The sequence below is a fragment of the Larimichthys crocea genome, chromosome XXII, assembly GCF_000972845.2.
Source record: "Larimichthys crocea isolate SSNF chromosome XXII, L_crocea_2.0, whole genome shotgun sequence".
In the NCBI taxonomy this organism is placed as follows: domain Eukaryota; kingdom Metazoa; phylum Chordata; class Actinopteri; family Sciaenidae; genus Larimichthys; species Larimichthys crocea.
In genome coordinates, this window is record NC_040032.1 from 8,681,197 (window position 1) to 8,707,619 (window position 26,423).

General features: G+C 46.3%; 2 protein-coding genes across 2 annotated transcripts; both read left to right on the plus strand.

Annotated features, from left to right (window-relative positions):
- Window positions 1–8,447: 8,447 nt before the first annotated feature.
- On the plus strand, window positions 8,448–14,566 carry f11r.1 (F11 receptor, tandem duplicate 1). The gene is made up of 10 exons (XM_027273929.1): window positions 8,448–8,707; window positions 11,301–11,360; window positions 11,568–11,684; window positions 11,864–12,004; window positions 12,080–12,282; window positions 12,371–12,473; window positions 12,896–13,003; window positions 13,552–13,564; window positions 13,663–13,723; window positions 13,813–14,566. Exons 1-10 carry the CDS (start codon window positions 8,659–8,661, stop codon window positions 13,846–13,848), a joined length of 891 nt encoding a protein of 296 aa, XP_027129730.1. The 5' UTR covers window positions 8,448–8,658; the 3' UTR covers window positions 13,849–14,566.
- Window positions 14,567–15,099: 533 nt separating this feature from the next.
- Window positions 15,100–25,918, plus strand: ubash3ba (ubiquitin associated and SH3 domain containing Ba). Its single transcript, XM_019278107.2, has 14 exons — window positions 15,100–15,633; window positions 21,238–21,291; window positions 21,389–21,575; window positions 21,664–21,862; window positions 21,958–22,127; window positions 22,213–22,421; window positions 22,531–22,672; window positions 24,094–24,214; window positions 24,321–24,443; window positions 24,536–24,628; window positions 24,758–24,902; window positions 24,983–25,089; window positions 25,189–25,298; window positions 25,369–25,918. Exons 1-14 carry the CDS (start codon window positions 15,506–15,508, stop codon window positions 25,504–25,506), a joined length of 1,926 nt encoding a protein of 641 aa, XP_019133652.1. The 5' UTR covers window positions 15,100–15,505; the 3' UTR covers window positions 25,507–25,918.
- The last annotated feature ends 505 nt before the right edge of the window (window positions 25,919–26,423 follow it).

A 26,423-nucleotide genomic window follows, 5' to 3' on the forward strand; every position in this document is an offset into this window, starting at 1 on the left:
TATGTAGGTCAGGTCTGAAGGAGCTCAGGTAAAAAAACACTTTGGACAACCAAGATCCTACAAAAGTCTGAACACTGCACAAATGAAACAAAATGCAACAATTTGCAAATCTTCTTTGATCGATGTTCAAATACGAGATATGTAATGTTCAAATCATAAAGAGGATGAAGCAGGTGAGAGTATCATGATCGAGTATGAAAGGGCGTATGACCGTATGAAGGATGTTACTACAGGAACATAAACACAGCAAAGAGTAAATTGCCTCTCATTAAAAATGAATAAGAAATCTCTTGGAGAGGAAGCGAGACTTAAACTTTGTTTCTGTTGTAATATAAGAACCTAAAAAGTATTTTTGTTTCTGTGCTTCTTGGTTGGGAAAGACAGTCTGGCAGACAGGCCTGTTCCCTCTCCACCCAGACTCCTCCAGCCAAATCCCACAAAGAGCTCCTCCAGTTGGTGTTACGTCAGTATCGATCGTATGAATGATGGTAGAACCAGCGAGGCCCCGACAGGCGATGAGGTGACTGCAGTCAGTGCTACGTCAGCGCCGGCTTCAGTCCGGTTATCCTGCGTTATGTCAGCTGTCCTGTTTCTTTTCTTTCATGCATTCACACTCTCACTCTGCTCTACGTCTGAAACAGACAGAACATGAACAGAACACACACACACACACACACACACACACACACACGCACACACACACACACACACACACACACACACAGAGGCTGATCCCGTTCACTGCAGCGCCCTCTCATGGCCTCCACGAGTGTTGATACAGAGAATAACAGCACCAGAACCTTTAACTCCACTTTACAGCTGTTCTAATATTAACGTCACGTTAACGTTCGTCACCTGAACACGATCGGCTGACGATAAACCTGATCAGCCACTGTCAGTAATCAATACACAACCATCGATCAAACCAATAACTAACACTCAGACAACCTTAGCATACTTAATCATCAGCTGAGGAACTACATAAACAAACAAACCATCATCTGTTGACTCTTATTACTGAACTGAAGTATGACACCGTGCTGTTATTCTGAATATCTGCATGCTGTGATTATCTTCGTGCTGATATTCAGAATAACAGCACGGTGTCATACTGGTTCAGTGAACAAGTTAAATTAAGACTTAGAGTTGAATACATTTAGATTGAATTGGTTTGATCAGCTGGTCGGTGGGTGTTATACTGAATAATAGCACGGCCTCAGTGTGATTTATAAAATCGACAAGCTTTACTTTTTGTGAAACAGGAAACAGATGTAGGATGATTTTAACACCGCACAGCGCCGGTCCACATGATCCCACTTCAACCCCCGTTTATAACCATGTCTGTGATTTTATGTACAGATGTGAATTTAATGTCTTGACGTGTTATTCTGTCCAACATAACACACACGTGAGGCTGGACTGACCAAAGAATGCAAAATAAATGAATAAATGAATAAATGAATAAGGTCGTTGCTTTTCCTTCAGTCCAGCTGAGACAGACGCTCCTCCCTGATCCTCCTGTTTCACCTCCAGTCAAAACACAGAGACTCTGACAGACGTTCCTCGCTGAGGTCAAGGTGCTCTGTTTGGTATGTGTTGTTTCGAGGGTTGGATGTATCTGAACGTTTGCCTCTGCCACAAATTACCACGTCAGCCATCTTAAAATAGTGCAAGTTACTGCAAGTTTGGTCAAAATATTTGTATCTTCACTGCGTATCCTGTACTGTGTAATTAGTGGCTGTCATGGGCAGGTCTGTCACTGACACGCTGTCCAACTTATACAACTGCTGCTTTTACACTTTATGACCTCTTCATGGAAAAACTCTCATCGCAGGCCGGTTCCAACATTTTTAGCTTTTGACCCTCTAAAGATGATCCATCTTTATGTTTTATGTCTGCTTGAGTTTAAGAGTGTAGCAACACTTCAGCAGCACGTATACATCATAATGCTTAAAGTACATCCAGCAAACTGCTCTTAAAACCTGATCAATACATGTCAATACATGTCCACCTCTGTTTCAGTGACTGCAACTGTATAAGATCTTTGCAGAAACGCTTTAAAGCAACAATCATGTCTCTGTCATTCGTACGTCTGTTCTCACACTATGTAACTCTGAGAAGTACGTAACGCTTTACGGCACTAAGTCACACAGCAGCAACTATTTCACTGATTCTGGCTCAGCAGCCTCTGTGGACATGATGGCAGAGGAGAAGAGAGTGAAGAGGACGCTGACGGAGGAAGCTAAGAAGAGAAAAGGAGAGAGTGAGCGAGCAAGAAGCCGCCGGACAAGAGTAAATGTGGGACTGACTTTTAGTGGTTGGTGAGAGCTTGGTGAAATAAAAGGCTGAAAGACAGACGCCGAGCTGGGCTGACTGCTGCTGGACTAGGCAGTGATATCAGCTGCTGCTGGGTCTGGTTCTGGTTCTGGGCTGACTGCTGCTGGACTAGGCAGTGATATCAGCTGCTGCTGGGTCTGGTTCTGGTTCTGGGCTGACTGCTGCTGGACTAGGCAGTGATATCAGCTGCTGCTGGGTCTGGTTCTGGTTCTGGGCTGACTGCTGCTGGACTAGGCAGTGATATCAGCTGCTGCTGGGTCTGGTTCTGGTTCTGGGCTGACTGCTGCTGGACTAGGCAGTGATATCAGCTGCTGCTGGGTCTGGTTCTGGTTCTGGGCTGACTGCTGCTGGACTAGGCAGTGATATCAGCTGCTGCTGGGTCTGGTTCTGGTTCTGGGCTGACTGCTGCTGGACTAGGCAGTGATATCAGCTGCTGCTGGGTCTGGTTCTGGTTCTGGGCTGACTGCTGCTGGACTAGGCAGTGATATCAGCTGCTGCTGGGTCTGGTTCTGGTTCTGGGCTGACTGCTGCTGGACTAGGCAGTGATATCAGCTGCTGCTGGGACCTGGATGATGATTGGCTGTAAAGAATAACTAAAAATCTTCTTCTCTTGTTTCTTAGAAACTCGTAGCTGTTCTAAAGACTGGCCGGCGTTCACTCAGCGTACAAAAGCCGCTTATTAAAATGACAGGTGGTGTCACTTTTTACACTTCCTTTGAGGTGCAGCCTGTAACTACGATCATGTTCAGGTGAAGCGCACTGAGGGGAGGAGAAGCTTTACGAGCGTGTTGCATAATGTTAACTTTGGAGGGGCCCTCTGCTCCATCGTCCGTTCACAGGTGAGAAAGAGAATTCACACGGACGTGTTGGGTTTCATCACCTGAGACAGCTGCATGCTGGATACGTCTGTGCGATGCCTCCATGGTGTGCTGTTGTCACTTATCATGCATGCAGAGAGGCATGAACACTGTTCACACGTTTCACTGGTTTTAACTTCAGACCTCTGCACTGGATTACTGAGGAAACAAACACGGCACATTTGTTCCACTCGGATTCAGAGAATTTGTCTTCACTTCTTTTTAAAGCTTGAAGAAATGTGCAGCAGCTTTTTAAAGATAGACAGAAAGTCTCCTCTTCTCAGTTTGCACCAGCTGCTTGTTTTAAAGCAACATTTACTTCACGTCCATCACAAATACACGAAGCGTCTTTGGGCATGCAGACAGAAAAGTTTCACGTTGAGTCGTACGTTAGCCGATAACAGGAAGCAGGAGGAGAAAACGTCATTCTGGACGTTACACTTCGTGGTTCTGGTTCATGCTGTGGATGCATCGGGTCATCCAACACATGGAGAGCATTATGGGATTGGCCTGTCTCTTCCTCTGAGACAGGTCTGTATGAAATGCATTATGAGTTGACGGTGGACAGGACTGTAATAAAAGAACATTTATGAAGAACTAACATCAGGACCAAAAGTATCGTTATTATTCTACATGCTGCAGGTACTGGGATTGTTGGAGGCGCTCTGGGTCCTGCAGACACTGAGGACAGATGAAGTCACTGCGTGAAGCAGATCCTGTCAGGCAGGGAAGGCGTTCATATTTGACTGGGATCCAGGAATTACACCGAGCCGTCATCAGTTATCCTGACCTGCAGACGGAGGTATGCGAACAGCGTTACAGTATGTGTGTAAATCAAGCCAGAGCGGATCAGGGTAACATTTATGGAAGAATGTAGTTTCGCATTGAGCCAGTTGAGAGCAGCATGTGGTGCTGCTCGGTGCTGGACGAGCTGGACCGGGTCAGATCTGTTTGTTTTGGACATGAAATATGACGATTTTTACATTTCTGCCCCAAATTTGTTTAAAAAGATGATCCTGATCCACATCTCGTTCAGTCCTGGAGATGACGGCGGTTCTGATCGATGATCCTGGTTCAGTCCAGGTTTCTGTCTGAGGAAACAAACTTTTTAACGTTCGTCTAACACAGATCGGCAAAGAGTTTCATCAGACGACACGAGTTCAAAACAGAAACTCCCTCTGCTGGAATAAAAAGGTGATTTGTGGCTGAATCGTTTCCCGGGTTTGTCCTGGAGACACGAGGCGAGCGACACGTTTCATCTCCACGACGGAAACAGAAGCGTACAAATCCTTCTGTTACGATCACGTACACCGAACTCAGTTTATCTTTATTATATGGTTATATTGATGCTGAACTGACAGTCAGGTGCTCGTCATGTGACACGTCATGAATTGTTCAGGTGTCATGTTTCTTAAAGGGACAGCGCAGGGAGCTTCAGTTCACTTCAGACTGATGATGTTTGTTTTGGAACGTTCTGACAACGCGACAGAAACACTAGGTCACTGTTAAATAGGGTTGCAAAGAGGTGGAAACTTTGCAGAAACTTCATAGAAACTTTCCATGGGAAGTTAAACTGGAGAATTTTGGAAATATTTCAAATCCATGGGAATTATGGGAATTTGGGGGTAATTTAACCAAACTATATCGTATCCACACAAAGCCCTGCAGTAACAGTAACAGTGTACTCTGTGTATACATGTGAAATCTGGTTGTTTTAGTTGAGATTATGCTAAAATATATTTTCAACAACTATATTTAAATTAAATTTTCCTTCTAAGTTCCTGTTTATTCCCATAAATTCCCATGGAAGGTTTCCAACTTTGAAAATTCCCAGAATTGTGCAACCCTACTGGTAAGTATAATGAGGATGACTGAATGTTAGTTGTTGGCCCATAAGCTCCAGATACAGCTGAGATGAATTTAAAGGTCCTGTGTGTTACCTCTGGTGGACTGATCACTGGATTGCTTCTCCTCACATCACCCTCACCGTCCTAGTGTAAAGGACAAACAGCACTCTGCTCCCACTGCAGATACAAAGGAATAAAACAAAAAGATTCTTATTTTCAGGTGATACATGAAAACATGGTCATGAGTATTTTATGCCACACTGCACCTTTAGAGTATTGAATTTAAACTGTGTGTGAACTCTGAGGAACCTTTGCCGAGGTCGAGAGGTGAACACGGTTACCAGAAGTGAGAGTGACGGATGGTTTGACTCAGCCGGTTGTCCAACAGGTCATGAACAGGTCAGCATCACTCCTCCGTCGCCTGAGGTTCCATTTTTCTCTCCCTTAGCTGATCACAAGTCAGTTTCTAAATCTTTTTTCTCTCCCTTAGCTGATCACAAGTCAGTTTCTAAATCTCAAATCATAAAAGCATGAGTCGCTCACAGATGCCTACATCTCCTCACAGTCACATAAAACAGGGCCGGGGTGGAGTGTAGGAGGATGTTGGATAAATTGTGATTAAAATATTTTGTTTTCCAGTAAACTTGGTCATCTGAGTTTTTCCAGTCTAAGCACATAGGGCAGTAAGGCGGGGTGTATGATCCTTAAAGGCCTCACTGCACACGTGCAGACGAGGACACACCGCTAACGGGAACCAGATCCATCTTAAAAAGGTCAGATTGTAGAATCTGCGACGCCCACGCCGGGAAACACTGTATGCATCATACTCAGACTTTGTTGTCAGGTGTCATTGCAGATGACACCACCAATGATCTGCAAAGACTCAAACACAATCCTGTGTTCAGTGACGCTCAGTGATAATGACAGCAGCGTGGAAACATGTGAGGTTTACCCCGAACATTCACATGTACATACTGTAAACACTCGTTAACCTCAGTGAGTAATCACTACATCTGTTCATGAAACTCGTCTATAAAACATGGAAATCCCCGTAAACTCACTCAGTCCACGATGCTGCAGCTGCTGGTCAGCAGCTTTGAAGGTGGGACTCGCTGTGGTCACGATCTCTGGCTGCTATCCTGGACATTGCACACACATACAGGACATCTGTTATGTGGCATCATCACTATTAATCATGTTTGCTCTTCGTCCAAATATCCCAGAACAGTAGCAGGAAGCAGCATCTGGAGTCCACGCAGCCGGGAAGAAGCCGCTGGAACACCATGAGGATCTTACAATCAGACGTTCAGTTCACAGCAAACATGCAGGTTCATTAACACTGTCCCTACCTGGGGCATCACCTGATCACCTGACACACCTGCTGCCTTCAGCCTTCATCTAAGGAGCTGTTCTGGTGCTTAGCGCCCCCTAGTGTCCACAAAAAACTGACGCCTTAGCTCCGACAATGTTGGACCAAAGATCCTGAAAGAAAGACAAAGACAGTGGACTGCTCTGCTAACAGCACAGTGCTCTGTTTAATAAGGGCTACAAGCTGAATGCTCATAATGACAGTGCTAAGAGTCTAACTTTGGGTTCAGGTCTAGACTTAGTCTGGACTAAAGTGGAACAACGTTTAGCTAAACCCAGAGCCACACAGCTGAAAAGGTTTCATCCAGGTTCTGAGGTTTTATTTCTGTTCCTGTTATCGAGTATCTGCTGTAAAATATCTACATGTATGGTTCATGTAAAAATTCATTTGTTTAGACTGGAAACAAAAACTCGTCCTGGAAAGAAAGAAAAAGCTACACGAGGCAGAGATGATTTCAGGAGCTTCGTTAGTGAACAAAATTAATATTTTAAGACATGTTTCTTATTCAAACCATAAATTAATCAGTTGACATGAGTGAATGAATCCACTCTTGTTGTTCCACATCAGACGTTTGCCCCCATTGAGAGATTTGTGGTGAACGTACAGATGCTTTGACACATGGGGCCACCATCACTGCAGCTTGAGCATCGTGTCTCCTCCGACTGCCAGGGAAGTCCCAGAGCAGGAGACAGGAGGTGGAGCCCGCCAGCATCAGCCATGATATCATGAGAAAGGAAGTTCTGCTGAATGTTCCTACGGTCGAATTAAAGAAGTTCACACCGAGACAGAAGGAGCAGATTCAGGTTCCTGTATGTGAATTATGTCCACACTGTATGCCACCTTAAGGCTGATGGACAGTCCATGACCAAAAACCACAGACTGTCTAAAACCTGGACGTAGTCTCCGTGATGTCCCACGCAGACTGTCTAAAACCTGGACGTAGTCTCCATGACGTCCCCGCAGACTGTCTAAAACCTGGACGTAGTCTCTGTGACGTCCCCACAGACTGTCTAAAACCTGGACTTAGTCTCCGTGACGTCCCCGCAAACTGACACAACCCCGCAATCAACCTGCACATAATCCATACAGGTTTCTACATGATAAAAGCTTAAAGAAGAAGACATCACACAACATCACAACATCCAAAGCAACATCTGCAACACACACACACACACACACACACACACACACACACACACAGAAAGTGACATTGCAGAGAAACGTCCAATCACATGGAAGAGTTTTGCTGCACTCGAGTGGTGCCGTCGTGTTACTGCATGTTGATCTCCAGTGAAATCCTGTTAGAGTCTCTAACCCTCTGCAGAGACTCTGGATGAAATGTGAACCTGTTACTGGTGGATATAAGAAGAATTTATGAAACATTTATTTCCAAATTAACAATCAGACTCATGTCTTATGGAACTAGAGTTACCTGTGACGTCGCCTTTAGAAAGTCATGTGACTCTGCTCCTTCACTAAGAGACGTGACCGTGGCTCCACGCTGCTGATAACAGGTTCAGTGATTTACATGTGTACACATATAAATCATTATTAAAGGTTTGAGTGGTAACATGAAGAGCTGTTCGACTCTTCTGAGTCAAATGACCCGACTCCCTAAAAAGAACCGAACTTCCCATCCCGGCAGTGCCCATGTTTAACCACTAGGTGTCGCTGCTCTCTGTCTGCAGCGCTGTTGTTTGTTTAAAAGGTGTTTAATTAATCTGTGATGACGTAACATGATCAATTATGATGTAAACATGTGACTTATTGATCCTTTGATGTTTAATAATGGATCAATAGTGTCACGTGTTGTTTATTTACTGTATAAAGAATGTTTCATACGTCATGTTGACTTTTAAAGTTTCACTTCCGTTCTGACGTGTTTATTTTTTATCATCATATTTATTGGTGTGTGTTTCGTAATCTCTCCTCGCGACCAGTCCAACCTGTTTTTCTGCTCTGACGTCAGCTCCTCACCTGAGAGAGTACCTGTTACCGGAAGTTACCGTGTTGCTACCTGGGCGGACTCAGGTGAAACGTTTTTTTTGTTTGTTACACACCAGGACGTCGACACACACACACACACACACACAGAGCTTTATTTGGAAGTAAACGCGTCTGTGTGTCGGTTTTTCGACGGTCTGAAGAGTTTTAAAGAGTCTTTGACGGTCTTTGTCAGTCTTTGTCGGTCTTTGTCGGTCTTTGGGAGTCTTGCAGAGTCTGCGTGAGTCGACAGTTGCGGGTCGACATGTTGTGCGGGGCGGTTTCGGTAGCTTTGTTCTTCTTCACAGCTTCAGGTGAGTTTGAGCTTTCAGTCCAAACTGTCTCTGGTTTCACACTTTTACACACAAATTAACATATTTCTTGTATTATTTCTATATTCACCTAAATGGCACACCAACCCGGTCGTTTACTTATTAATCAGCGAGTCAGAAGTCCGTGATTTGGTCCGTGGCCTCGGCTCTGCCGATCACTGGTTCACCTGGATCCGAGTTTTGTTGATCCTCATGAGACCGCCAGGCTGACCGCACCTTGTAGATAGAGAGGGAGAGGGCGAGGCCACCGGGCCGAGGATAGTGGGGAGAGGGAAGGGAGATCGCAACGGGATGAGGGAGACGCACCGGATATGTAGAGTGAGGGAGAGGCCACCGGCATAGGGAGAGGGCGCAGGAGAGTGCACTCGGGAGAGGTAAGGGAGGGAGATGCACCGGAGATGGATGGTGTATTCACGGCAGAGTGAGAGGTGTCCTGCCGAGTGGAGATGGGGAGGGATGATGTATAGTCACCGTCAGAGGTAGATTAGAGGCACCGTGAGTTTAGAGATTCGAGTATATTATATTATATTTCACAGCATGATTCGGGGAGGTACCTCATGAGGGACGATTGATTGAGAGGGTAGGCACCTGGAGTGATTGCGCAGAGGTCGTAGTCTGCACGCTGCATCCGAAATATGGATTATGGCTGGATGGAGTGACCTTCATAGTTATATTTTTATTTTATTTTTATTCCCTCATATTTATATTTTTAATTATTTACCTCATATTTATATTTATATTATATTTTTATTCACCTTCATATTTATATTTTTATTTTTATTTTACCTTCATATTATATTTTTTTTATATTCACTTCATATTATATTTCTAATATAAGTTTCCCTTTTTAAATTCATCAGCTGTAAACAGAATTATCAGATTTCTTCCTGTTTTCTTTGTGATGTTAATCAGACATGTAGGAAGAACACCACACACACACACACACACACGTATGAAGGTATTATAATATACCTATACTATGATAAACATACTTTAAATGACTAACTCAGTAAAGGAGTTTAAGTAAACTTCTTTGTGAATGAACCAGCTGTGACTCGTGGGTCATTAAAGGCTCATTGAAATGTTTCAAACCTTCTGTGTGTGTGTGTGTGTGTGTGTGTGTGTGTGTGTGTGTGTGTGTGAGGAGATTTCCTTTTTCTCTGTGTTCTGTTTTATTTCAAACATTTTCAGTGTGTCCTCCTGAGCTCTGAGCAGCGAATCAGCTGTTGCACTGACCTGTGTGTGTTTCCTGCTTGTGTTGGTCCTGAAACTCTCTGAAACTCTCTGAAACTGAAACTCTCTGAAACTCTCTGAAACTCTCCGTGCACACAGAGGTCACGCACGGCTCTGGTTTCATTTTACACTCTGCTTATCTCTGCTGCCTGACCTCAGTCTGATAAAGTCATTTAAGTTTCTGTGATAATGCATCGCTGAAGCCTGACGTTGATTTAAAGTCTCTGTGTTTTCATGCTGAACACTGAGTTAATGATTAAGCAGCTGCTGCAGCTCCTGTTCAGCAACGTGCTGCTTAAATCATCCAACACTGCAAGTAATGACAGTGTTTGAATGTAAGCTACAGACAGACAGACAGACAGACAGACTCATGGCTGCATGCATTAATAATTAATTTACTCATCAAGCTGCAGAACACAGACCTGGTTTCACCTGGACAGCTCACAGTTTCACTCACAGGTGTTTAGTGGCTCAGCAGTTTGGAATTCATGTTGTCGTCCACGCCCTGAAGTCTGAGCACGCTCAGTGTTTGAGCAGAGGCAGCGTCCCGTGAACATTGACACAGTTTCACATGAGCTCAGCTGGTAATACTGTCGAGAGGTGAAGTAATGAAGGCCTGTACTAATACTTTAACTGTTATTCATCTGTACGTTTTTATTCTTAACATGAAATGTCAGAAACTAATGAAAATGAAAATCTAAGTTATTATTTATTCATACATTCAGTAACAGTCACGAAAACAGAAGAAACAAACTGCAGCGTTCATCTTCAGAAATGTTACAACACAGTTTGTTAATCGTTGTTCATAATCTGAGCCTTCAGCTTCACTTCAAATCTCTGGATATCCACAGACACAACACACAGAAATGAACAGAAATAACTGTGAAATCATAAAATGAAATGTGGTTTCCATGTCACGACAGTCACAGACAGAGACGCAGACACACAGAGACAGAGATGCAGCAAAGGGCCACAGGTCGGATTCGACCCCTGGCCCGCTGCAGCAGGACTGGGCCTTTGTTCACGGGGCGGCCGTTCTCCTGGCTGAGCTAAACGCCACCCTGAGAGTCTTTATTCAATGTTTCCACACACGCCTGTCCTCCAGTCTGTCCATCACAGCACAACATGTTATCATCTTCATCCATACATCCGTTCACCGACTGTTTAGGACCGACAATAAAGTTCTTTGGTTTTATACCAAGTCCACCTTTTGTACCTAGTCCAGTCCACTTAGCATTCTAACCGGTTAGACTGTAACAGTATAGTCTGTTATTCACGGCTTTAAAGCATGTGTTCTTATTATGTGTGTTTAATCTGTGTGTGTGTGTGTGTGTGTGTGTAGTTGTGAGAGGCTTCTCAGTCACGACCAGTAATCCTGATGTGAAGGTCAAAGAGAACGAAGGTAAGAACCAGTTTCTTTTTCTTTAATTATTTGAATGTTTACACGTTCACCGTCCTCTTAATAAATGTAAGGTGGTGTCATTGCTCAGTAAACAGCTGAGCATGTTTGTATGATTATATGTTAGAGCTGTAAAAGTGAACACAGACGACAACAATGTGTTTTGTGCTTCATATAATTTCAGTGAAAAGTTGTTTGTGTTGTTTTCAGGGGTCGACCTCACGTGTTCGTATTCAGCTGACTTTGGTTCAAACGCCAGAGTGGAGTGGAAGTTCATGGACCCGAAGGGCTCGCAGACGTACGTGATCTTTGACGGGAAAGCAACAGGTACGTGGATTCATGGTCGTCTTCAGGAGGATCTGAATGAACTCTGAGCTGAGCTGCCAGTTGACCAACAAAGTTTCAGTCCATGCAAACACATGCTGACTGTTTCCATGTTTTCTGATCCGGCTGTGAGCTTGTTCATGGTTTGGCTTCGTTCTGTTAATGCTGCAGCTCTTCCACAGGTCCGTACTCCAGCCGGGTGACGATGTACGGCAGCAACCTGAGGTTCTCCAAAGTGACCCGGAAGGATAACGGCGTGTACGACTGTGAGGTGTCCGGCAACGGGCAGCCAGGAGAGTCCCGAGTGAAGCTGACTGTTCTGGGTAAAGATCTTTCAGGTTTCTGATCTGCAGACTTCAGTGTGTGTCGCTGCTGACAGCTGGACCTTTGTCCCGCAGTGCCTCCATCTCCACCCCTGTGCAGAGTTCCCACGTCTGTGACGACGGGCAAGAAGGCCGTCCTGTCCTGCCACGACAATGATGGCTCCCCTCCACCCAAATATAACTGGTACAAAGACGGTGTCCTTCTGCCTCTCGACCCCTCCAAGATCTCCGGCTTCAAGAACGCCACCTACAGGCTGAACGCAGACACCGGAAACCTGGTCAGCGCCGAGCTCTAACGATCCACCACCTTTACTCTGACAGCTGTGACGCTTTGCGGTTCAAACTCCATCCTGTCTTTGTCCTCAGGACTTTCCTGCAGTAACCAAGATGGACTCGGGTCAGTACTACTGTGAGGCGTCCAACAGTGCCGGGCCTGCTCAGCGCTGCATTGGCGCCAAAATGGAAGTCCGTAAGTGTTCTCTTCAAACACACTTCAACATATTTAAAGAACCAGTCGGTGCAGTCTGCTGCACGGGTTAAGGATGCTGAACTGGTTTGACTGCATCAGGCTGTTTATTTAAATGGAGACAACGATGAAGAAGATTTCAGCAACACAAAGTAACAAAGATGTCGGAGATGATCCGTCATAAAACATGTTGCAGTAAAATATAAATTTTTGCAGCTGAGAGACAAAATGACATCACGTGTACCTGATGAAGTAAAATGAAACGTTTTAAACTGGAAATGTATTTTCATAATAAACAGATATACATGTGTCTCTGAGCAGACATTCCTGAGACATCCTGGACATAATGAAGCCTCAGTAATTGTTCTGGTTCTGGTCGGGCTCTCTGCTTCCTGCCGTTTGACTGTGACGTTTGTTTTTTGAAGGTGACCTCAACACGGGAGGAATTGTTGCCGGGGTGATCGTGGCTCTGCTGCTGCTCGCCTTACTGGGATTTGGCCTTTGGTACGCCCACAAGAAAGGATACCTGCCCAGTGAGTCTTCAACTGTTTATTAAGATTTATCAACGTTTATCGGATCAGCACCGTGAGTTCTGAGTAAACTGGAACAAACGGATTTCTGCGTGTAGTGCAGCATCGTACTGTAGGTCGACCCGGTTCAGCTGCACACGGGTCACACAGGAGGAAGTTCATTCATTATCATTTATTGTTGACTGTTGTTGAATCCTGAACAGAACCTTTTCAAGAACCAGAACCATTAGGTGTTAAAGGTCAGCATGTCTCCGCTCACCATGAAAGTGGTTCAGTGTAACCTCAGACTTTGAAACGTTTCCATAATCTGCGTCTTGAATCAAAGTCGAGCTGAATTCAGGATTTCTCAATGAAAACAAACATTTGACTCGACTCTGTCTGAAGTTTCTGGACCGGCACCGAGCGTGAACATTTGTGACTGATGGTTCTGTCGATCATATCAGCTTTATTTTCATATTTTCACACAATCAAAGCTGCAAAATCAACCTGAACAATTTGTTAAATAATGATTAGATTAATAATAACTCGTCTCGTTTTCTTTGCCTTCACAGAGAAGACCGAAAGGTAAGAGAGTTTTTCTTTATTGCACGTTATTATCTCCACGTCACATCCCGTCACGTATGAACTCGGCTCTGTATCTCGTGTTTTTCTTGTTTCTGCAGCAAACCCAAAGCCAGCGTGGTCTACCAGCCTCCGTCACTGTACGGCGGAGAAGAGGAAGATGTGAGTTTAATCTCAGAGCTTTGTGCCTCCGTCAGGTGTGTGTGTTCTGTCAGGTGTGTGTCTGATGTGTGTGTCTTTGTTTTTTTCAGGGGGATTTCAAACAGAAGTCATCGTTCGTGGTATAGTCTGCGATAAACGACACGTCACGACAGGACGACGCCCACCGTGTTTTAAAGAGTCTGAGTTTTTTTAGCCGGCTCCCAGTTTGAGTTTTAGTGTCTCTGATGCATCGACCTATCAGGATGAAGATTAGAGGACACCAGAGAGCTGTGATGCATCGCTAGTTTGTTTTATGAATGTGTGTGTGTGTGTGTGTGTGTGTGTGTGTGTGTGTGTGTGTGTGTGTGTCCTGTTTAAACACACAAATCAAACAGATCATATCATGAGACAGAATCCAGGAATATACATTTAAAAACAAATGAACTTTTTTACAATCACGTTTTTATTACACTTGCTGCCACCGTCACGTTGTTTGTTCGTTCTCTGTCTGGCAGTCTGTGTTCTTCTTTTTAACAAACATGAATAATAAGTTTATTGTTTCTCTTCCTTGTAAATAACAAAATGTTTTTTTATTATTTGCTTTAGAACAATTAGAAACTGAACGCTCGTTTGTCTGTCAGCTTCCTCACACGTTCATCTTTGCGTGGCTCGCTCGGTGAATCCATCTTTGAAGCGGGTGGAGGGACGGGTGGAGCAGCTGGAGGTGTGGTCGTAGTTTTGATGTTTAGGTAACGCCACACGTGAAAACATGTTCGGAGAATCTGTCACGTTGAATATTTTAAGAATTCTGCAGCTGATGTTTGTAACTGTAACCACACTGCTCAATAAAATGTTAAAGTTAAACTGTGCTTGTGCATGATGTCACCAGACAGGTTTCAAAATAAAATACTTCAGGGTAGCAGATATATATCCTTATATAGATTTATTTAACACAGATTAAAAAACTGTGTGAGATAGACAGAACAAGCTGAGTTAAGCTATATATATTAGTTCCATATTAAATAACATCAATAATTAAATTAATGATGTTTTAATGTAAAAAGATGACTGCGGTGTCAGACTTCAAAATAAAAGCACCAACCTACCGGAAGTTAAACTTAATATTTATTATGGGATGTTTACAAACTTTGACACCCGCACGTTGCTATAGCAACTGATGATGGTTACCGCGCATGCGTGGACAGGAAGTGTCGACAACTTTTTTGTTAGTTTGTTTTCCGGTGGAGCGCGACGCTTTTCGAGTAATCTGATTACGTTATTATAAAGTACTTTATTATAGAGTAATCAGATTACTTTATAAACAAACACCGAGAGCAGAGCGCGCGCTCTCGTCAGTTTAACCGCGCACACGCTTCCGGTCCTCGGTGTACTGTCCCTTTAAGAGGGGGGGGGGCTTCGGCTGGTTCCGGACTCATTCATAAACAACACGAACTCCTCCGAGGCGGAACCGAGCCTGCACAGCGAGCGGACCGGATGCGAGGGAAGAGCGGGATCCAGACCTGCTCGGCTCGGCTCGGCTCGGCTCGGCTCGGTGACTTCCATGGCTGACCCCGCTGCTGACCGGGGCTGACTGGATGTGTGAGCCGACCGGAGGCAGCTCGATCCGGGCCACAGCGGCGCCCGCTCCCCGGGACTCTCCGCTCCGCGCTTCCGCCTCGAGTTAACCAGTCCGCCGCTCCGTCCTCCGGTTCTGACCCGCGTTTGAATCTCTATTCTCGGCGTGTGTCAATGAGCAGTCTCCCGCGGAGCCGCGGAGCTCACACGCCGATGGAGCAGTGAGTCATGGCCGCCAAAGAGGACCTGTACGCCAAAGTGACCCCGCGGAGGCAGCGCCAGACCCGGCCCAACACCGTCAAACATGGGTCGGCTCTGGACGTGCTGCTGTCCATGGGCTTCCCCAGAACCAGGGCGTGAGTGCACACACACACACACACACACACACACACACACACACACACACACACAGAGTTCTTTAGCATGTTGTTAACATGTTGTTGCACACACATGTTCTCTGCATGTGAGGCTGCAGAAACAGTTTTCTTCAGTTTTTATTTTTTGTGACATCTGATGGTTTGAAAAGTTGAGTCACGTGTTTCTGCTTCACATGTTTCTGCTTCACATGTAACATGTATGTGAGTGTCATGTAGTCACACAGGGCGTCATGTCTTCATGATTATTCTGCAAAACTCTAAAAAATACTTCGTAATAATACTTTAATACTGTGTGTGTGTGTGTGTGTGTGCGTGTGTGTGTGTGTGTGTGCTCGTCTTCATCACCTCAGACCACATCTCATCCTGTTCACACAGGAAGTGACACTCTGAGTCACCTGCACCCGGCTCGGCTCGGCTCAGCCCGGCTCGGCTCCTCGTTATCACATCATCTATAATCATAACGTCTCTCCTCATTGTTCGTGTTGTCAGTGACTCCTACATTAAATATCAGCCTCTCTGTTACGTGCACGTAACAAAAGAAATGTGCAGTCTTTGTCTTGAACCTTCAGATCTGGGTCTTGATTCAGGGTCTGGATCAGGTGAACCCGCCTCCTTGTGCAGAACATTTAGTTTGAGCTGAGGAGACAGAACCTCCATCGTCCTCATCACGGATCCTGTCTCCTGCTGATCCACTTTGATCTGATGAAGAACGTCAGTGTGTGATGAAGCAGAATAATTCAGTGTCGTCTGATCAGAGACGCTTCCTCTCTCAGCTCATTGATGTAAAAATAACACAGAATCAGAACAGAGTTCGGATCGGGTCGGGCTGTTACTTCTAACAGCTGCTGATGTAGGGACGCTGCGATTAACCGGTTGAAGATGAGAATCAAGAACCGGCTCCAGTCTGAGCTGATCGATTCCTGTTATCGGTACCAGAAGGAGCCGTGGCTTCATTTCTCTGAACGATCGGGTCAGAAACATCGAGTCAGAACACGTTTCATGATGACGACTCATTAACATCTTTCTTTGACCAAGAGAACGAGAAGAAAACCGAGAAGACGCCTCCAGCTTCTTCTGCGTCCACACTGTGAAACTAACACAGATTCACACGTCGTGAGGTTTGATCATGAAGCGTCCTGCAACCTCCAACACAGGAACCTGCAGTTCCTCTAACGTCCACTTGAGGCTGGCTCCAGAAGTGAGTCAGTCTCCATAAGTCCCCATGTCCAAATGTCCAACTTCACAGCAGAAATAAACATGTTTACAGCCTGGTACAAAAAACAGTTTTGGTCTCTGTAGCTAATTTCCCCGTTCATGACAACTGTACTGAGGGTGAATTTATATACAACTCACCTGTTCACATTATATTAAGGCTTAAAGTTATGCAGGATTAAGAGCGTGGACGCTTTGACTGACAGGTGGGCGTGGTCTCCGTCACGTCACAGCTGAACGTCTTTTCCTGTTTCCAGACTTTGTGGCAGAGGAACTTCAGTGATCAGTCACAGCTTCAGGAACAACAGCTTCATTGTGTTCGAGGGTTTTTTTCAGCCAGTGGGGAGCATGAATCACACACACACACACACACACACACACACACACACACACACACACACACACACACACACACACCAGCCTCCCATCTGTTTCAGTTGGGTGGATTTTCTGCTGAGTCATTCAGGAATGGTCCGAGTTCTCTCTGTGGGTTCTGTTTCAGTCTGATGGTGGTTCTGATTCAGTCTGATGGTGGTTCTGTTTCAGTCTGATGGTGGTTCTGTTTCAGTCTGATGGTGGTTCTGTTTCAGTCTGATGGTGGTTCTGATTCAGTCTGATGGTGGTTCTGAAGCTGGTTTGGATTCTGACAGAGACTCGTTTGTTTCGTCGTGTGTACGTAGCCGTGACGGGACACAGGTGGAGTTCAGGTTGGATGATGAGAACACGGCGAGGTCAGAGGTCACAGCTCTGATCTTTGATCTCATGAACCCGTTTAATGATTAATCAGTGATTTCTCTGAAGCTGCACTTCCTCGTGTGACCGTGACCATGGTTACATCTTAACTTGTCTGTGTGAACATTTACAGGAACCATGTTTGTTATCAACGCTCGCACTGAAAGAGGAAGACAGAGTGTGTGTGTGTGTGTGTGTGTGTGTGTGTGTACGGATCAGCTGCAGAATTACTGAACTTAAACATTTGGTTTCATGCAAATGAGCCGTGTGACCGACTTTAGAACAGCAAAGTAAACAGACGCTTCTTATCTCAGCCGAGCTCGAAGCTCGACGGCGTCTGAAGGAAACAGGAAGTAGACGAAAATGTGAGCGAGCGTCGACTGCAGTGACGGAGAGTGACGAGGGAAATGAAAGACCTGAAGCTGCTTGTCCCAGACTGTCTGAAACCTGGACGTAGTCTCCGTGATGTCCCCACAGACTGTCTAAAACCTGGACGTAGTCTCTGAGATGTCCCCGCAGACTGTCTAAAACCTGGACGTAGTCTCCGTGACGTCCCCGCAGACTGTCTAAAACCTGGACGTAGTCTCCGTGACGTCCCCGCAGACTGTCTAAAACCTGGACGTAGTCTCCGTGACGTCCCCGCAGACTGTCTAAAACCTGGACGTAGTCTTTGAGACGTTAGTTTCGTGCCTGTGGGACTGATTGATATTTGGATCTTTGTTCCATAAATAGTTTCTGCCACATCAGCCACGACGTCGCCGGTTCGATACCAGCTGGAGACGTCGTTGCCCTGCGTGCTTCCTGTCTGCTGAGCAGAGTTCAGTTGTTTCGTGCTCTGATATTTATGACGGTGACTGATGACGAGCTCGGCTTTAGAAAACAGCAGCTGCATTCTTCAGTCAGGTCCAATCAGGACGCTGCGATCACACGGTGCTCAGTGAAGTCTGCTGTGTTTGTCAGAGGAAGTCTGAGCCTCACTGATTCCAACCTGCAGAGAAACAAACTGTGGAGTAACAGCACATACTTCATGTGTCCATGTGACAGCTCGGTGGCTGCATGCAAGAACAAACTGAGGTTGTGTTCAAGACAGCCGAGAGGAAGTCGCCCATTTCCGGAAGTGGCTTGTGACCTTTTACTGAGCGCTGTGTGGAGGCGGGCGGCGGTTTGAAGGCTGCTACAGGAGCAGATTACTGTGAGACGCTGCAGATCTCCTGCAGAGACTTTGTCCTGCAGAGACTTTGTCCTGCAGAGACCTCAGAGTTTTGTCTCTGTGTATATTCGGTGAAACGTTCACAGCGTGTTGCTTTGACAGAAGCCGTGATCGTCACGTGTTCACACTGATGAGACACGATAATGAAGTGAACATCCTTCAGTCGCACAAACACCCACACAGTCCTTCAGTGGTGTCCGTCTCCGAGCCTCGCTGACGTCTCGGCGCTCTTCTTTAGAAATAATGAAGTGTGAAGAGGAGACGCAGCTCCGGACCCGGCTGCACACAGCTCGCTTTGTCCGAGCTTCACGAGCCCGACAACAACTTCACTGAGCCCAAACTCTGAAACAGGATCGGTACCACCGTCCTGCTAACAGCAGCTACAGTGAACTGCTGCCAGCTGCAGCTGCTGTTAGCTCATGTTAGCTCAGTTTGTTAGCTCAGAGCACCAGGGGAATGCCGGTGTCGTGCCAGAACCGGAGCTGGCATCTCGTTTGTGTGCTTTTCATTTGCACCTGCCGGCTCCAGCTGGCTGTCACACAGCCATGCGACGGCCGTGTTTACATATATAATAATATAATAATATAATATATAAAAAAATAATAATAATATAACAGACATATACGTGGCCTCAGGTTGTTTTGCTCTCAGCTGAGATTCGGGGCGGGTTCTGATGATGCTCGTTTATTCAAGTTTCTGTTTTTTTCTCTTCAGACCCACAGAAAACTTTTCTGTTGACAGGAAGTGATGTCCCTGATGGGAGCGTTGTGTGTCACATGACCGGCTCCGCTCCCTCGGCGCTCTAATCTTTGTCATCGTGGTCGAGCTGTGAACAGGAAGTGCGGTTATAAATAACCGGCTCGGTTCCTCGGGGTGAGACGCAGCTAACGAGGACGTCTGTTTGGACTGAGGCCGATCAGAACCATGGGCCGGTACACGGAGGCCAAACCTCTAACTGTCAAAACTCTGCTACCTGTCGCAGCCGTCCTCCCTGACACATTATTACATTCACCAGTTTATCTGCTGATGATGAAGCATCTTTAATTTATTAAGTTTGTGTCGTATCTCTGCGATGGGTCATGTTCAGAAAGGTTCTAATGAGCTGAGACCCAACTCAACTCAACTTTATTTATAAAGCCCTTTAAAAACAGCCGCAGCTAACACAAGGTGCTGTACATAAAATAGAACATGAAATAAGACATATAAAACAAAGAACAATATAAAGACAATAATAAACGATAAAACAATGTTAAAATAATATTAAAGCAAAAACAGAAACAGAGTCTCAAAAATAACAGATTCATTCATAAACTAAATGTCGGTGTGTGGATCGGACCAATAGGAGCTCGTCGTGCTGATGGTGTAAAGACTTTGAAACTGAGATCTCGGATCAGTGGATCCACTTTGGTCGAGGTGAAAGTGTCTCGTGTGTCGCCCTCGATGACGTGCTGAGGTTTCACATCGTTCAGTGTTAACGAAGTTTAATTTATTCATCACACCTCTGCGCTCGCAGCGACCACTTCCACCTCAGAGCCAGACGACTTCCTGTCTAAACCTGGACGGAGTCTCTTGGGGTGTGTGTGTGTGTGTGTGTGTGTGTGTGTGTGTGTGTGTTGTAGATCTGTTTCCCATCATGCTCTCTGCTCTGTCAGGTGTGTTGGACCCTCTCAGTGACACAGATGATCTGATCTGGTGACCTGAGCATCTGATTGGACCAGAGCCGCTCCATGAGTGCTGATAACGTTACATTAACGTTTGTCACCTGTCTCAGATCAGCTGATAATAAACCTGATCAGCCGCCGTCAGTCATCAATACACAACCATCATCAAACCAATAACTAACGTTCAGACAACGTTCAAACAACATCAGATAAGTTGTACAGACTTTATGTTTCGGATTCAACGACTCTCTAATGTTAAACGTTATTTTAAAGTTAGTCAAACGTTATTTTAGTGTTAGTCTGGTGTTATATAATCATAACTGAGCGACTGTTTAAAGGTTACCGTCTGTTTAAAGAACGTGCTCTCACTGCAGACGCACTTCCTGTTGCTTCATAATGAAAGAATGAGTCATTGAAACATTTCACAGAAAAATCAGAGGAAGCTGAAATCTGTGTGTGTGTGTGTGTGTGTGTGTGTGTGTGTGTGTGTTACAGACCTTCAGACTCACTTTGTGTCAGGAAGCTGCTCGGATCAGTGAATCCCTTCTGAGGCGTCCCACAAACCTCCAGAGACGTTTATAAAAAGACACTAATTAGACTGAGAGCACTCGAGAGTCGAGAAGAAGACGTTATGGTTTATGACACAGATTCTGTTTCCTGTCCGCGACACCGAGCTCGTTATTTTAATCGTTAACAGTCAGATTAATAAACACGTGTGGTCTGTTCATGGTCTCCTCCTGATGAACACACTTTGTGTTTGTGTTGCAGTCTGAAGGCTCTGGTGTCCACAGGAGGGAAGAACGTCCAGGCGGCGTGTGACTGGTGAGAGCTGGCATACTTCCTGTGAACATGTACACGTGCTGCCCTCTGCTGGTGTTTCTTCTCTCTCACCTCTTCGGGTCTCGTCCCGTCCCTCCAGGCTCTTCTCCCACGTCGATGACCCGTTCCTGGACGACCCTCTGCCCAGAGAGTTTGTGTTGTACCTGCGACCCAGCGGGCCGCTGCTCCAGCAGCTCTCACACTTCTGGCAGCAGTCCCGCGTGTCCTGCGGCAAGAACAAGGCGCACAACATCTTCCCGCACATCACGCTGTGTCAGTTCTTCATGGTCAGTGTCGGCGTTCACGTTAGATGGAGGTCATCTCTGTGAGCGAGCGCCACCCCTCAACTTCCTGTTTTCTTGTGTTCACGCTCAGTGCGCTGACGGGAAGGTGGAGGCTCTGTCCGACGCTCTCCAGGCCACCGTGGCTACGTGGAAGTCTCGTATACCCGCGCCGCTCCCACTGGAGCTCTACACCTCCTCCACCTTCATCGGGCTCTTCGTGGAGGAGGAGGTGGCCGAGGTGCTGAAGGGGTTTGCTGCTGACTTTGCAACTGAAGCTGCAGCTAAAGCAGGTTTGAGTCCGTTTGTCTGTTCTCAGATGTGATGCAGAGCGATGCAGAGTGATGTTCTAAACGTCTGCTTGCCCTCTGCCTCCTCCTCTGTCCAGACGTTCGTGTGGAGCCTCATAAGAAGCAGCTTCACGTCACATTGGCGTATCACTTCCAGGCCGGTCACCTCCCGGTTCTGGAGAAGTTGGCCAAAAACGTGGACGTGTCGTCAGGCTGCGATTGGCTGGCTGTGCTCTTCTCGCGGGACATTCGCTTTGCAAACCACGAGGTGAGTCTCTTCTTTAAAATGCTCCTCGTCTGTTGGGTTTGGTTCTTGTCGGACCTTGGGTCAAACACGTGTCGTCTCTCTGCAGACGCTCCAGGTGATGTACCCGTACGCGCCTCAGAACGACGACGAGCTGGAGCTGGTGCCCGGAGACTTCATCTTCATGTCTGCGGTGGAGCAGAGCAGCGCCAGCGAGGGCTGGCTGTACGGCACCTCGCTGGGCACCGGCCTGTCGGGGCTCCTACCTGAGAACTACGTGAACCGGGCCGATGAGTCCGACACCTGGGTCGTCCACGGGTGAGGACACATGGAGGGACTTCTTCTGTAGCTTTGTGTTGTGTACTGCTGGTGTTTAAAGCTGTGTGTGTGTGTGTGTGTGTGTGTGTGTGTGTGTGTGTGTCCTCAGCTCTCACTCTGTTCTGAACTGTGCCTCTCCGTCGAGCTCCGGCAGCTCTGTGGCTGCTTCACTGTTTGATGGGAAGCTGAGCGACAGTCTGCTCGACAGTCTGATGGATCCTTGCAGCCTCGCCGGCATCTGTCCTCTGCAGGTACAGGCTCAGCCGCTGCTGATACACCAGTGATACACCAGTGATACATCAATGATACACCAATGATACACCAGTGATACACCAATGGTACACCAATGGTACACCAATAATGCACCAACAATACACCAACGATACATCAACGATACACCAATGATACACCAATGGTACACCAATGATACACCAATAATACACCAACAATACACCAACGATACACCAGTGATACACCAATGGTACACCAATGGTACACCAATAATGCACCAACGATACATCAACGATACATCAACGATACACCAATGATACACCAGTGATACACCAATGGTACACCAATGGTACACCAAAGATACACCAAAGATACACCAGTGATACACCAAAGATACACCAGTGATACACCAAAGATACACCAATGGTACACCAATGATACACCAATGGTACACCAAAGATACACCAAAGATACACCAGTGATACACCAATGATACACCAGTGATACACCAATGGTACACCAGTGATACACCAGTGATACACCAATGATACACCAATGATACACCAATGGTACACCAGTGATACACCAGTGATACACCAACGATACCACCACGATACCACCAACTGATTACACCACGATACACCAATGATTACACCAACCAATAATAATAATACACCAACGATACACCAATGATACACCAATGATACATCAATGATACACCAGTGTTATACACCAACGATACACTAATAATACACCACGATACACCAACGGATCACAACGATACCACCAGTTGATACACCAACGATACAACTAATATCACCAACGATACACCAACAGATACACCAACGATACACCAGTGATACACCAACGATACACTAATAATACACCAACGATAGACCAATGATACACCAACGATACACTAATAATACACCAACGATTACACCAACGATACACCAACAATACACCAACGATACACTAAAATCCCAACGATAACCAAGATACACCAGTGATACAACCAACGATACACCAACGATACACCAACATACACCAAACTAATACACCAACGATACAACCATGATACACCAACGATACACTAATAATACACCAACGACCAGAACAACACCAAATGATACACCAACGATACACCATCAACACCGATACCACCATGATACACCAACGATACACCATGATACACCAATAATACACCAACGATACACCAACGATACACCAATAATACATCAGTGATACACCAACGATACACCAACAATACATCAGTGATACACCAACGATACACCAACAATACATCAGTGATACACCAACGATACACCAATAATACATCAGTGATACACCAACAATACACCAACGATACACCAATAATACATCAATGATACATCAATAATCAGGCTCAGCAGCAGCGTGTGATGATCCTTCTTGATCTCAGGTGTCGAGGCCGATGTCTTCGTCCTCCCTGTCCAAGATGAGACTGTTTGTGTGTCGCCATGGCGAGCGGATGGACGTGGTGTTTGGGAAGCACTGGGTCGCTCAGTGCTTTGACTCCAAAGGTGAGCATGCAAACACAGGTGAATGGTACAGACTGTATGCTTCCATTGGACACACTGTGAGAGAGAGTGTGTGTGTGTGTGTGTGTGTGTGTGTGTGTGTGTGCAGGCCGATACATTCGCTCTAACCTCAACATGCCGCCCAGCCTGCCGGCGAGGAGCGGAGGTCACCGGGACTACGACAAAGATTGTCCAATTACTGTGTTTGGCTCCACCCAGGCCCGGCTTGTAGGTCAGTGCAGCGTCTCGTATAAATCAGTGTAATCCCGCTGTGGTAACTATGTTCAGCTGTACTCGAGTATTTGTTCTGATCTGTTCTGTCAGGTGAAGCTCTGTTGGAAAGCCACGCAGCAATAGACTTTGTTTACTGCTCTCCGTCTCTTCGCTGCGTTCAGACCGCTCAGCACATCCTGCAGGGTAAGACGCCGTCACCAGTGACCTCATCAGTACTCTGATTACACTGTAATACACAGTTACTGCAGCACGTCTCACCTTTCATGGAGTAGATGCACAGTGTGACCCGAGGTGTTTCCCTCACTCTGTCAGGTCTCCAGCAGGACGGAAAAACAAAGATCCGTGTGGAACCCGGATTATTCGAATGGACCAAGTGGGTGTCCGGCACGTGTCTGCCCACCTGGATCCCTCCAGCTGAGCTGGCCGCTGATAACCTGAGTGTGGACACAACATACAGGTACGCAGCAGCACCGGCACGTCTTCATCTGAGCCGCTGCTGCAGTTTACTGTGACCTGTGTGTGTCGCTCTGTCCACAGACCTCATGTTCCCATAAGCAAGTTGGCGGTGTCGGAGTCGTACGACACCTACATCAGCAGGAGCTTCCAAGTGACCCGAGAGATCCTGGCAGAGTGCAACAACCTGGGTCAGTCGCACGCCGTCTGCTTCGAGCTGCACGTTTCCAACACAAACAGCACAGAGCGCTAACGGCATGTGTGGAATGTTCTCTACCTCTTTCACACAGGAAACACGGTCCTGATCGTGGCCCATGCTTCCTCCCTCGAGGCGTGCACTCGCCAGATTCAAGGCCTCACTCCCCAAAACTCCAAGGACTTTGTCCAAGTTGTCCGAAAGGTCAGTGTGCTGCTTTTAGCTCCTCCTCGCCTCCGCCTCGTTCTTTAACGTCCGTCTCTTCTCTGTGCAGATTCCATACTTGGGTTTTTGTGCTTGTGAAGAAATGGGAGAGACCGGGGTGTGGCAGCTGGTGGACCCGCCCATCCTGCCTCTGACTCATGGACCCAACCACAGCTTCAACTGGAGGGAGATGCTCATGCAGGACTGATGAAGCTAACGTGCCCTCTTCACTTCTGAAATATTTATTTTTAACCCACACTGCTCCAAACCCGACTACCAAAAATCAAAAACTCGTGTGGCTTCCGTCAAAGACTTCAGCTCAGGATGAATGTCCGGTTTGTGTGGAGGTCACAGAGCGGGCGGAGGTCTCCGTCCACGCTCCACCAGGTGCTGCAAGAAATCTGGATGTTTCTCGATGGTTGCTGATGAATCAGGTTTTTATTCTGCCGTGAGAAGGCGTCATTGAGCTCCGTCTGTGCGGCGCCCTCCTCAGGCGGGGGGCGGTGAAGACTGCTGCCTTCTTACACACTGTGACGAGAGAGAGAGAGAGACAGAGAGAGAGACAGAGAGAGACACAGAGAGAGAGAGAGAGAGACACAGAGAGAGACAGAGAGAGAGACAGAGAGAGAGACAGAGAGAGAGAGACAGACACAGAGAGAGACAGAGAGAGACAGAGAGAGACAGACAGAGAGAGACAGAGAGACAGACAGAGCTTCTCACACGTTTCATATTTTTTAACTGTCGGATGATTTAAGCGCTTACTGCCTACTCTGATTATTTGTACTCAGAAAAATGAATAAAGCAAAGATGTTCTGAAGGCTTCTACATGTCAGTGTGTGTGTTCTGTATGAAAACATACACACCACAACACCACACACACCACAACGTCACATCACAACACCACACACACACCAAAACACCACACACACACTACAACACCACACACACACACTACAACACCGCACACACACACTACAACACCGCACACACACACTACAACACCACACACACGCCACAACGTCACATCCCGTTAACACAGTTCCCAAACTTTTCAGCCCACGACCCCCAAAAACAATGGTACCAGTGATTTCTCCAGTGAACTTTTGTTACAGTTCTGGCTAAAAT